The following is a 13,859-nucleotide window of genomic DNA, read 5'->3' as shown; positions in this document are numbered from 1 at the left end:
TCCATCTAATTCTCCGTTCTTTTGCAAGATAGATCCTAGGTAACGAAAACGGTCGCTCTTTGGTATTTCTTGATCTCCGATCCTCACCCCTAACTCGTTTTGGCCTCCATTTGCACTGAACTTGCACTCCATATATTCTGTCTTTGATCGGCTTAGGCGAAGACCTTTAGATTCCAACACTTCTCTCCAAAGGTTAAGCTTTGCATTTACCCCTTCCTGAGTTTCATCTATCAACACTATATCGTCTGCGAAAAGCATACACCAAGGAATATCATCTTGAATATGTCCTGTTAACTCATCCATTACCAACGCAAAAAGGTAAGGACTTAAGGATGAGCCTTGATGTAATCCTACAGTTATGGGAAAGCTTTCGGTTTGTCCTTCATGAGTTCTTACGGCAGTCTTTGCTCCTTCATACATATCCTTTATAGCTTGGATATATGCTACTCGTACTCCTTTCTTCTCTAAAATCCTCCAAAGAATGTCTCTTGGGACCCTATCATACGCTTTTTCCAAATCTATAAAGACCATGTGTAAATCCTTTTTCCCATCTCTATATCTTTCCATCAATCTTCGTAAGAGATAGATTGCCTCCATGGTTAAGCGCCCTGGCATGAACCCGAATTGGTTGTCCGAAACATGTGTCTCTTGCCTCAATCTATGCTCAATGACTCTCTCCCAGAGCTTCATTGTATGGCTCATTAGCTTAATACCCCTATAGTTCATGCAATTTTGTACGTCGCCCTTATTCTTGTAAATAGGCACCAAAGTGCTCGTTCGCCACTCATTTGGCATCTTCTTCGTTTTCAAAATCCTATTGAAAAGGTCAGTGAGCCATGTTATACCTGTCTCTCCCAAAAGTTTCCACACTTCGATTGGTATATCGTCTGGGCCTATTGCTTTTTTATGCTTCATCTTCTTCAAAGCTACAACCACTTCTTCCTTCCGGATTCGACGATAAAAAGAGTAGTTTCTACACTCTTCTGAGTTACTCAACTCCCCTAAAGAAGCACTCATTTCATGTCCTTCATTGAAAAGATTATGAAAATAACCTCTCCATCTGTCTTTAACCGCGTTCTCTGTAGCAAGAACCTTTCCATCCTCATCCTTGATGCACCTCACTTGGTTTAGGTCCCTTGTCTTCTTTTCCCTTGCTCTAGATAGTTTATAGATATCCAACTCTCCTTCTTTGGTATCTAGTCGTTTATACATATCGTCGTAAGCCGCTAACTTAGCTTATCTGACAGCTTTCTTCGCCTCTTGCTTCGCTTTTCTATACCTTTCACCATTTTCATCGGTCCTCTCCTTGTATAAGGCTTTACAACATTCCTTCTTAGCCTTCACCTTTGTTTGTACCTCCTCATTCCACCACCAAGATTCCTTTTGGTGTGGGGCAAAGCCCTTGGACTCTCCTAATACCTCTTTTGCTACTTTTCGGATACAACTAGCCATGGAATCCCACATTTGGCTAGCTTCCCCCTCTCTATCCCACACACATTGGGTGATTACCTTCTCTTTGAAAATGGCTTGTTTTTCTTCTCTTAGATTCCACCATCTAGTCCTTGGGCACTTCCAAGTCTTGTTCTTTTGTCTTACTCTTTTGATATGTACATCCATCACCAACAAGCGATGTTGATTAGCCACGCTCTCTCCTGGTATAACTTTGCAATCCTTACAAGTTATACGATCCCCTTTCCTCATTAGAAGAAAATCTATTTGTGTTTTTGACGACCCACTCTTGTAGGTGATCACATGTTCTTCTCTCTTCTTAAAGAAGGTGTTGGCTAAGAAGAGATCATATGCCATTGCAAAATCCAAGATAGCTTCCCCATCCTCGTTTCTCTCCCCAAAACCATGGCCACCATGAAAACCTCCATAGTTGCCTGTCTCCCTGCCCACGTGTCCATTTAAATCTCCTCCTATAAATAACTTCTCCGTCTGAGCAATTCCTTGCACCAAGTCTCCAAGATCTTCCCAAAATTTCTCCTTCGAACTCGTATCCAACCCTACTTGAGGTGCGTACGCACTAATCACATTGATAAGTTCTTGTCCTATTACAATCTTGATTGCCATGATTCTATCTCCTACCCTCTTGACATCTACAATATCTTGTACCAAGGTCTTGTCCACGATGATGCCAACACCGTTTCTCGTTCTATTTGTGCCCGAATACCAAAGTTTAAACCCTGAGTTTTCTAGATCCTTTGCCTTACTACCAACCCACTTAGTTTCTTGTAGGCATATAATATTTATCCTTCTCCTCACCATAACTTCCACTACTTCCATAGATTTTCCCGTTAAGGTTCCTATATTCCACGTTCCTAAACGCATTTTGCTCTCTTGAACTCTACCCTTCTGTCCTAGCTTCTTCACCCTCCCCCGTCTAATAGGATCAAAGTACTTCTTTTGTGTGTCCCGGGTAAAGTTGATAGGAGCATATGCTCCCAAACAACTTTGAGTGGAGTCGTTCGAAAAGAAGTTTCTATGGCCCCCTTGCTCATTTAACACTGCATCCGGGTGCCGATGGAGATACAGCGACCCTTGCTCACTTATCACTGTGCTCGGGCCACACAGCGCGCCACTTACGGGTGACGCCCTAGCTTTAGCGCGATTTTGTTCTGGATTCATTTTCATAAGGATTCGACGTGATCATGGAGTGACGGCTGTCGACTACCTGACGCCCTCCCCCTCCTCCTTTATCCGGGCTTGGGACCGGCCATGTAAGACATAGGCGGAGTTAACCAACAAAGTGTATACAAATAACAAAAAAGAATCAAGAACAAGCATCTAGTTCAATATTGTTTATACAAAATACGAGTACATTTGCTTTACATAGTTTGCTGTTACTTGCAGCGTGTCGACGATCCTCCCTTCAGCATATGCAGATTAAAAGCAAAAGAATACCAGTCACAAACAAAATCCGCCTTAAACCCTCGCAAGTACCGGCAATGGCATGCACATCTGGTTGTTGGGATCTCACAAAACCTCCCTGTTGAGCACATATCAAACTACTGAGAGAACAAAAAAAAAATCAGCAGTAGCTACAAGGTCTAGCATTGCCTCATCCCTCAACTATTGCTGCAGCACCACGAACGCTACAACCATTACGAGAAGTGTGAAAATTATAGATGTGCTTTTTCTGTAAGCACTGCTAGGATATATTGTAGGAAGTGAGCACTCCTCCCCGTTAAAGTATACTTTCGTCGGAAACCCATCTCCACCAACCAAATTGATTCCAGGAGTAGTCTTCTTTGTAAATGAGATCACTGATTGCTGTTTCCCGGGCACCCTAGGATCCTTCTGTGGGTTGGCTCCATCTGTTTCCGCCACAAGATAGTTCAATCCTTCGAGACCTTGCATGAATACGGTATTATTGACACCATTCAATTCCAAGTGACTTGCGTTGAAAGAGTATGCCTTTTCAAAACCAGGGCCTGCTTTATCCAGTTGTACTGCAGCAAACCAATCAACAAAAGCAGTTTCATCCCAATTGAAGACTGTGACCCTTGCACTCCATCCACGAGAGTAGTCTGTATATAAATGCCAGTTAATGCTGACCCCACAGTTATCACCACACGGTGTCGGGTTTGGGTCTGGTAGATGTTTAAGCTCAGCCCAAGCTTTTGCCTTGACAGTTCGGTTGTCAAAGGGAACAAGAAGTGATTCTGGTGGGAGAAGCATAGCTGGTGCAGTTGTGCTACAAGTTCGAGCTATATTACTAGGGCAGCCACAAGCGCAAGTGTTGCATGGGATGACAGACTCATTGTAGAAAGCAGAAAACGAAACACAGCATCTAGGGCTTGCTCCCTTGGGTTGGGTAATATTGCACACAACCTGCCAGCTGGCTACTGCAGTTGAATTCACTGGCAAGCCAGATCCGTCAGGGAACTGGCTAGGACTCACCTGGACAGGAGGGCCACATTTATAATCAGGGTTGAGTGTGCCGTTGATTCCCCAGTTTTGTGGCGGTGAGAGCTGGGACCGGTTGAGATTTGGAGGCATTTTAAAAACTTGAATCTGGAATGATGAAACTGACTTGCTTGCATCCATTGTTGGCGGCAAGATAGTACCATTTCGGCAACAATAAGGGACCAGACCAAGAAGTGTGTCATTGGCTTTTGTTGGAGGCAGGTCAATAATGGTTGGCCGTCTTTCACAGTTCAACACAGTTGAGAAGTCTAGACCCTCGTAGAATGTACCTTGTTTACCAAATATACAGTCAGAAGAATCAACAACAGATGGATAAGCCCCCTTCATTGAAAATATGAACTCATCTTCCATCCAGTCCCAGCTCAATTTCCAATTATCAAGACGACCAAGGGAGTTATGGTTGGCGATTGTAACTTGCGCCGTGTATTTTGACTCCTGAGTACTGATCACATCATACATAATTGTAAGATCTCCTTTTTGACGGGGGAGGAACTCTTCATCCACGGTGATGTTTGTTTTAAATTTTGTGTCTACAGTGCAACAGACTTGCATTTCATGGGTCCCTGTGATGAACATTACCAGACCAGTGTAAGAGTGTGCTGATTAACATGGGCAATAAAAGTCGAAAATGAAAACCCAACTTACTGTAAAAACTAAAATGTATGTTACCGGGGTAAAATCTGGTTATTATAAACAAGTTGGTCGACAGAAAAGAATATCCTTAAACTTACTGTCTAATAATATGAAGGAAACATGGAAACCAATGATCTCAGTACAACCAAAAGAAAAATGAAAGATAAACCCTAATGTTATAGCATTCTTTTCTCTGTATATCTTTTCGATGCATATATCCACTACCATTGTCTTCCAAAAACAGAAAAACTAACAGGGAAGACATCTTGTTCTCTGTTGTAACTACGACAACCCCAAGACTAACAAATTTCCTAGTGACTGAAGGCAAGTCAACAGCTTTGAGGCAGTTTGCATACAGATGCATATCCTAATGAGACTCATACGGTCCAACTCATACTGAATTAAATTGTTCAATAAACCACTAAGCACAATCCAAATAACAAGCATTCTCTCATCAAATTCAACTAATTCTATACCGTTATACAATAAACATTCAAAACAAATGATTGAAACCTTCATATATATAAGCCATCAAAAGGATTCAATTCACGTTTCTCAAAAAAAAAAATTTCAATTCACAACAGCTAAATTAGATCTGAAGCTATGAAAAGTATTCAATTCACAACAGCTAAATTAGATCTGCTTACTCCAAATCAAAGACCATCAAATAGCAACATCCAAAAAATGTACCAAAAGAATCCAAATTACCCAAATGAAGTTTAAGAGCTCACCTTGCATTGCAGCCGCTGGGCAGACGAATCCATCATTGGCCAAAGTAAGATTGGAAGGCATGGGAACTTTGGGTGGGGCGACACCGAACTGGGTCCCGATTAATTTGACCTGGACCTGCATCTGGGTCAAGTCCCCCGCCGTCTTAACCGCCGTTTTCAGATCTGTCATCGGATACCCAGCAAAAACGGTGCCGTTTCCCACACTCCCAGGAATGCTACTCCCGTCGGCCAAAACGGCATTGGAGGCAGAGACCAAGTACTCATTGTTAGTAAACCCCACAAACACCCTCCACGACTTGAGATCGTCGAGCCCGTTGTTGAGCACCGTAAGCACCGACTCGAACCGGTAGGGCTGCTGGGACGGGTCTTTGACCTCGGGCGGGAGCTGGGCTCCGGTGGTGTAGGCGTACGACAGGAAGACGCCGTTGCAGGAGTCGGAGGCCGGCGGCGGAGCTTGGGCGGTGGATTGGGCGAGTGAGAAGGGGAGGATCATGAAAATAAGCAGAAGATTGAGGGCCAAGATCGGAGGCCAGTTCCTGGAGCTCGAGTCCATGGCTTCTGGGTTCTTTTGGGGGACTTGAAAGTTTGGGTTTTTGAATTTGGAGGAAGAGAGAGAGAGTGTTTATATATTGTGAGTTTCTGCGTGTGCTTTTTTCAAACGCGTAGAGAGAGAGAGACAGAGAGAGAGAGAGAGAGTTGGATTATCAATTATGTAATGTAAATACAGCTTAGTAGAAGCTGTATATTATATTATGAAGAAGTGTTCTTTTTTTTTTTTTAATAAATATTTAAATTGTTGTTTGATGCAGTCGTTCGGTTTTGGCGTGGTCGACTGATTCAGAGAAGGTTCCTGGATTTGGAAATCTTTGAAAGCAAAAGGCAAGAAATGCGTTTTTAAGAAATAGTAACGGTTGGACTTGGACTCCTAATTTGAATGTGATAAAGGGTCCTTTGTCTTTGTCTCAACGGAACCCACACTTCCCTTCTCTTCCCATTTGATTTTGAATCCGCGTTTGAACATGGCTTGTGTGAGGTATTTATTCAGACATAAATATTCTCTTATCAAATATATGTTTGTTAAATAACAATATTTATGTACTCAAATTTTACGTTTATCTAAATTATGATATTTTAATTCACCGTTTGTCAATATAAGTATCTTAAGTTGTTGGGATTTTTGTTTTTTGAACAAATGATATTATCTATGCTAACAAAGTGGGAGATTGGGTTAAGCCTCACAATGAGCTAAAATAATGTGGTTCAAATTCGTTTTTGACGAGAATCGAATCTAAAACATCTCACTTACAAATGAAATAAATATCATATTGTCGGGATATTAAGTAAGACTGTGAGAATGATAGCCCCTTGAATGCATGTGGTTTCATGCAAGTCATTGGGTAACCAACAAAGTCAAGGCATTTCTATTGGAAGAAGAGCGCATGAATTAGGCCTTATGTTGCGGGCACGTCATTTTTGTCCAAGTTATTTCGTAGATACCTAAGTTATGTACCTCGACTCGGCCTGGTTTCCTCCAATCTAACCGTTGCTACCCTTTACATGGGCCCAATTTTGAAAGGCCTCTATACGAAGGTCATTTTACAGGTTTAATTTGGGTTGGGTCATATCTCATTCCCTTCATGTTTAGTTGATTTTAAATTTGGTTCGGCCGGTAGGACTCCGCTCTAACTCCACACGACCTCGTCCGGATTATTTATTGGCTTGAGTTGTAATGATTTGGGTCGGTATCTTGTCTGCTATGTCAACCCAAATCTAACCCGACTATTAATCTAAATTCGCTTACTGACCTAATTTTGGGATGCCATTACTTGGAGTTTGTTGGTGGTTTTTTCATTTCAACAATGAACATAAGTGTTTCATTAATATTTGATTTAAACATTGCATGGCTGGGTATTGTTTTGTAATTTAATTCTAACATTGCATGGCTGGTACTTTGAAAATGGTTTTGATGCTATTTGATTTAAACTTTTGTGTGAATGTTGCATTGTGAAATTGAATTTAACTAGTACTAGCAATATTTTGGTTGAAATTATGAAAAATCTGTCTAAAAAGTGTTACAAGTATGAACTTGATAAAGTTTGACAACCCAAATAAGCTCAAATGTAATTGAAACTTGAGCTCAAAAGAACCTGCATAAATCCAAACCCTACTCGAGTCCAAATTGTGAAAGTTGGATTAGGAATTGATTGGCATTCAAACCCGCCTGAGTTTTAAAGGCTTATAATAAGATATGAAGGTATTGAAAAGGATTTATTTTGTTAAATTGATTACGAACCATGGATCTAACCTACTCCTACTTACCGTCACAATGAGGTAACCTAGTGGCTTAGATTAAATGATTAACCAATAACCGTCCAATTATGATAAAAGACGAACATATATAACCAGAGGAAGAGTAAGACATTACATGAGATGTGACCTCTTAGCTGTAAGTCCCTCAACACACAAGCGTCCACCTTGAACCACTTCACACAAAAATGGAAATGAACTGTTGAGCTTGAACGAGGACAATAATACTTTCATGATTAGGGACAAATCAACCTTAGTGGAACGCATTAACTCATTAAAATTTACCAGGAAATTGAATTATGATTTGCTCAATGTTGCTTTCTATTCTTTATATGCTTACGACAAGGAAATCTATCACGTCACCACAAATATACAAAAAGGTATATCTCAGTTACAAAGAAAAAATTTCATGTTTATTATACTCCATATTGATCAAACACAATATTTCTAAATAATATGCATACAGGCATAATCCTCAAGCGTTTGTATGCACGTGAACCAACATGTATTGTTTAATGAACCACCACACATCGCCCGGTAGTTGAGGCAAATTTCAAGCCTGTATTCCACATAGTTTGTCTTGAGTTCGATTTTTACTGCTGGTGAATCACACGATGGTGGTCAGGTGAGGCTGAAATACTTTTAGACTTTCGAAACCCCTAAAGCGTGGACTGTCGTGACTTCACCACCAACTAGATCTCTTTTTCATTTTTTTAAAAAAGAATGAAAATGTATAGTTTACAAATATTAACTAACGACTATCAATCAATTACATGCGCTAAACGTCTATCAACGACCACCGATCACTCACATATAACTGATGGAAAGGGACAAAAAACCTCAAGTCACTATGCAAGGCATATAGTTTATGGGTTGAGAATAAAGCAAGAACGTGAAATTAAATCATAAGGGGCCCAAAATATTACGGCCTAGTGAGAATGCCTACCAGACGCGCACAACGACCTTGTTGGGATGGTTTGTATATGATCACATCTGAGTTTCCCTTTTAAGTTTTTGTTTGGAAGCCTGTGTGCGATGCTTAGCTTTACCAATGTCAAGGTCGCAGGGCCATCTCCAACAGAAGGAGGGTCAGAGGGCTCATTTTAGTTTTATAGCCCTCCAAGAAATTAATATTTGAATGAACAGTACCAGATCAGATTTCTTACCATCTCCAACCGAGGGGCCAGAGAGTCATAGGCCAAACATAGCCTTGTGACAAAAAATCATATCCAACCGAAGGAGCCAAAGGGTCATAGGGCCAAATTTAATTTATTATTTTAATTTAAAACTACAACAATTTAAATTTAAAGACGACAACTTAAATTTAAAAACAACAATTCATCAATTCGTATACTAATGGGTACTCAATAAGCTGGAAAATTGCAACAAACCTCAATAAGAAAAAAATGAATGCAAAGAAGAAATAAATGTTTGTGAAATGCTTTACTATCAAATACTTCTACCATCTTATGTTATTTTTTTGTTTTAATTTTAAAACATTCTCTCTTTTAACAAATAACTTTCTTCATCCCGTAAAAAGATTACATTTTTGTTTCAAATTCCACAACCCATAGAAATAGACTCATACCAGTTGGTGCATACTCCATTTTGATATAAAAAAATTATGTTCCCACCCGTCAACAAATGACATTCCATTTAAAAAGGTACAATTGACATATCCAGGTTCAGTTGCACGAGAATGAAAAGCCACAAATTAGCTTTTGTTTAATTCTGCACCACTCTTTTCATCGACGACATTCAAGATCGAACCGGTGATGCTCGGAACTAGCAGAATGGGGTCAAGATTTCGATCCACGTAAGGCTCAGGCTTCTTGATCAGCTTTAACCAGAGCTCCACCGACTTCAGAATATCCTCCAAAAGCATCGCCATTTCCCCCAATCAAAGCCCTAAATTTCAAATTTCGATTTGATCAGAGGTTGAATTTTCCAATTGGAGCCTAAAATTTGATGAAATTGGGAATGAGCTTTTTCCCAAGAAACCTCACTTCCTTTCCATCATCATCAGCCGTAGCTACCTTCTGAGTCACGACCTTCACTTTCCATTTGCAAGCCATTATGCGTGTGGCCCGAGGCTAGCTAGCTGGCTCATTTGGGCCAACCAGTTGGCCTGATTCCTCTTTTTTGGGCCAAATTAAAATTTTTTTTAAATTCCTTTTTTTTCCCTATAAATATATCTAAGCCATTTCTACACAATTTCTCACATAATTTTCACTATTCCCCACTATCTCACCTCATTCTATTTCAATTCGTCACATTATATTTTCTTACATCTTCCAATAATCTTTCCTTCAATTTTTTCAATAATTTTCAAATGGCCATATGTGCAATGAAAGGTAGGGCTTGAACTCGAAAAGAAGATGAAGCTCTTTGCAGGGCTTATAAATGGGTCTCAGAAGATAGTGTGAGGGGGATTTCTCAAACAAGTGCAGGGCTTATAGATGGGAACATAGAATAGGTCCTACGCTGGTGTTCGGAACTGCATCCTCAACTGTAGATGGGGATGAAGATGGATCTCCTACCATTCAAGAAACAAGGGTAGAAAATCCGTCTTCAGGGTGAATGTTCCATACCTAGGGCTATGGGGTGAAACAAAGCCCGAATATTGAAAGAAAAGGGCAAGGCAAAGGATGATATCGCCTTTCAACAGGAAATGGTGGCCTCTTTGCGATTCATAACAGAGCAAAATACCATTGCCGCGGAAGAAAGTAACTATAGGCATGAAGAACGGGCCAAACAAATACAAAAAGAGATGGACGATAGGAATATGCAAATGAACACTTCGGATTACACTCTAATGAGTAAGGCATATTTTGATAGGAAAAAGAAGGAAATTATGGTCCGACGACAGTTGTTTACCTCCGACTATACTCCTACAATAGCGGATGATGAAGATGATAATGATTGTAGACTTTAAATTTAAGTTATAGTTTTTAAATTTAAGTTGTTGTAGTTTTTACATTTAAGTTGTTGTAGTTTTTAAATTTAAATAAGAAATTATGTTTAGCCCTACGGTACATTTGACCCTCAATTAGAGATGGTTTTTTGTCACAAGGCTATGTTTGGCCTATGACTCTTTGGCCCCTCGGTTGGAGATGGTAAGAAATATGGTCATGTATTGTTCATTAAAATATTAATTTCTTGAAAGATCAGTGAGCTAAAACGAGTCTTCTGACCATCCTTCGATTGAAGATGACCTAAATGGACCAAACCCAAATTTGCTTACTGTCGTTTTGTAGCTAAAATATGTTGATGAATCGGGCTCAAACAAGTCACATCTGTAAATATAATATATGTGTACTATTTAGTACTTTTGGATATTAAATTTTAATGCAGTCAAATTCTATAATTCATAATGTTCACGTACTATTATTATTGCATGCCGTGATTTACGTATTACAAAGCTAATGGATATTAAAGATGTTTTTGCACTGTCACATCAGTGATTTTAAAGAGGTTTTTGCATGGTGTGGAACATATTCTATGAGAGTATAGCATTCATCACGTGATGAGTGATTATGCATGTAATTTGTGCTATATTGACGCGCTATATTTCTGGTTATTTGCAAATATAATCAAACCAATCTATGTATGAAGTATGAAATACCCAGTTTTTGGATCTTGGATTAGGCATCAAATAAGCTATATTTCGTACTTGAAAGAGCTTGAGGAAGGTAATTATTTATTTTTCATATCCATGATTCATTCACATTCATAAGGCGAAGTACATAAAATTTTTCAATGTGTCGAGAACAGGGCTCGGTATACTAAGTGTCATAATATAAGTGATTATTTTTTTTTTAATTTCAACTAATTATATTATTACATTTAATGTATCAAGCTGTGTTCCCAACACACTAAAAATCTCTCGCAAAATACGTAAAAGTCACCGGCCAGTAAGAAAAAAAAAAAAAGCAAAAGGTGACCATGATATGATATCAGTGAAGTCCAAGATTCTTTAAACTTGGATTTTTTTGTAGTTAAACATTATTTTTCATCTTGTAATTCGAAGTTTATTATGCCCATCCATTCTTGATCATTTTAACTTTTATTAGAAAGTACTGACTCGGTGGATTCTTTGGAAGCTTTGTAATTCAAGCAAATCAGAATTGCTAGCATTCCACCGCATGCATGTTTTTATTTATTATACTTTTGTTGACCACTACAAATTACAAAGCTTACTAGCGCGTAAACCAAGTAATTATTAAGCTAATCACGTCATTCTTGTGGATGTGAGTGTGCTAACTCATGACCGAGCTCGGTCGGTGAGTAGAATACATATAATGGTGATATCGAATGCGTTGTTGAGTTCTGCACCTGAGCGACTACGGCTGAGAAAAAAACACCTCTTGACCTAGGGTTCTGCTAACCTTAAGACAAGGTTACTTTTCATTGTGAAGTTCGATAAATGACCCAGAACAAAGTGAATTGGTAGCACCTTACTTCATTGGGAAGCTAATGAAGTAACCTTAAAAAAGCGAAAGAATTAAGAACTCTTCGTCGACCGAGACTTGGATAGATAACTAACAAGAAGTAGTGTTGTTTACTTATCCAAACCGAAGGTGCATGCTCTTGAATCGTCTGGTTCTACGGCTCCAGTATTGTTTACTTATCCAAACTGAAGATGCATCGACATGAAGGTTACGATAGTTAGTATTTTTCTTAGGGTTGTGAGAAGGGTTTCGCTTAGAGCAAGGATTTTCGTGTAGAGTTTTTGCGTTGTTTGTTGAGTTGAAAGGGCCTTCGATGTTGCAAGCTCGCGTATTTATAAGGGTGAATTTCGTGATGGCAAGTTTGCTGAGTTGTAAAATGCTTATAATATTCAAGGTCGTCAGTATATTCTCTTAATATACTCATAATTATTCTAGGCCGATATTCTATCGCCACCAAGTTTTGTCGTCTTCTACTAGGACTCTGAAGTCTAAACCTAGAGTGATTATGCAATTGATTCAACCTTTATCTGGAAACTAATATTGATACTTAATATTTCTCTCATCTAACATCTTAAAGTATATGGGCTGAGTGCATGCAAAATCGTGCCCAAACAATTTTTGAACGATATATAAAATTTGTCTAAACTAAAGAGTTGAGGATTCGAATTTAAATGGAAGGAGTAAAACACACTAGTGTGTAGCCAACTTAACTAATATTGTTTATTTACAAAAGTAAAAATTAAAGAATATAAACATGATTTTTATTTTGTTGGAATGTAAATATGGTTGGAATTTCCATTTAATAGTTATGTTAGGATAAAATTAAATAGACAAAAGGACCGACATCTTTCAATGATCCTTTATAGACTAGTCGCCCCAACAGAGTAATTTGGTAAAGGGGAAGTGCATTATTTTTCAGTGTATTGTGAATTGTGACCACTATAAGCAGATTGTAGAACCCATAATAATTGTGATGTGCTTATAATATTTCCATACATATATTACAAATATATATGTTGATCTGATTAAATTATAAATTAGAACCCTATTGTGAATAATTATTTAGCTGTAACATTTATGTCAATTCATACGAACTTATCTATGGAGTTGCGTGTTGGTCGGTTGGCACCAAATGGCAAGAGAGGTTCATTCATTTCCCTCCTAGTAAGGCCAACTCATCCTAATTAAAGATCACAGAGAAATCAAACACAAGATTTCGGATGAAAAGTAATGATTCTTAACTACTTGAGTTATAAATTTCGTATTGCATTATATATATATATATATATATATATATATATATATATATATATGTATGTAATGCAGGAGGATCGGATTCCTGTTTGTTTATTTCTGTGCCACAGTTAGCTGCGTGAAAAATGCACCACTGGACTCCCCCATATTGCTGGTAGCCATGTGATGGGCATGCACTGCAGTATTATTGTTGTTATTATCCAATCTAACTAGCTAATTACTAATTAAGTGGGGGCTCTGAAATTACCCGACCTCTCAACCCTAACTACTCAGTGGCTGGTGGGAAATAAGAAATGGTATAACTAATCATTTTGGACAAAAAATCTTTACTAATATTTGATTAACCAAGAGGTAATTAACTGATATTAACTTTACAAGTTAACAATCTGATTTATCAATTTTCCAACCAAAAAGAGCAGAATCTTTTTATTTTATTTTATGCATGCCAGCTGGCCCATATCTATATATGTATTCTTTAAATGAGGATCCTCTTTATGAGTATTCCGGAAATCCTTCAATCACGTCCGTTCATCGTATATCGTGCAGTTAATTT

At 38.6% G+C, this 13,859-nt stretch overlaps 1 protein-coding gene across 1 annotated transcript; it reads right to left on the bottom strand.

Moving 5' to 3' along the window:
* Positions 1-2,773: 2,773 nt before the first annotated feature.
* Positions 2,774-5,970, bottom strand: LOC126595577 (COBRA-like protein 7). Its single transcript, XM_050261856.1, has 2 exons — positions 5,295-5,970; positions 2,774-4,493 (listed from the first exon to the last, which is right to left on the bottom strand). The coding sequence occupies exons 1-2, from the start codon at positions 5,845-5,847 to the stop codon at positions 3,073-3,075; spliced, it is 1,974 nt and encodes a 657-aa protein (XP_050117813.1). The 5' UTR covers positions 5,848-5,970; the 3' UTR covers positions 2,774-3,072.
* Between the last annotated feature and the right edge of the window lie 7,889 nt (positions 5,971-13,859).

The sequence above is a fragment of the Malus sylvestris genome, chromosome 13, assembly GCF_916048215.2.
Source record: "Malus sylvestris chromosome 13, drMalSylv7.2, whole genome shotgun sequence".
Lineage (NCBI taxonomy): Eukaryota > Viridiplantae > Streptophyta > Magnoliopsida > Rosales > Rosaceae > Malus > Malus sylvestris.
The sequence above is the reverse complement of the archived record's forward strand: the minus strand, read 5'-3'. Positions and strand labels throughout refer to the sequence as shown.

Coding starts and splice junctions, on each gene's coding strand:
- LOC126595577 (XM_050261856.1), bottom strand. CDS start 5,847: ATGGACTCGAGCTCCAGGAACTGGCCTCCGATCTTGGCCCTCAATCTT. Junction 4,494..5,294: donor CCCAGCGGCTGCAATGCAAG/GTGAGCTCTTAA, acceptor TGTTCATCACAG/GGACCCATGAAATGCAAGTC.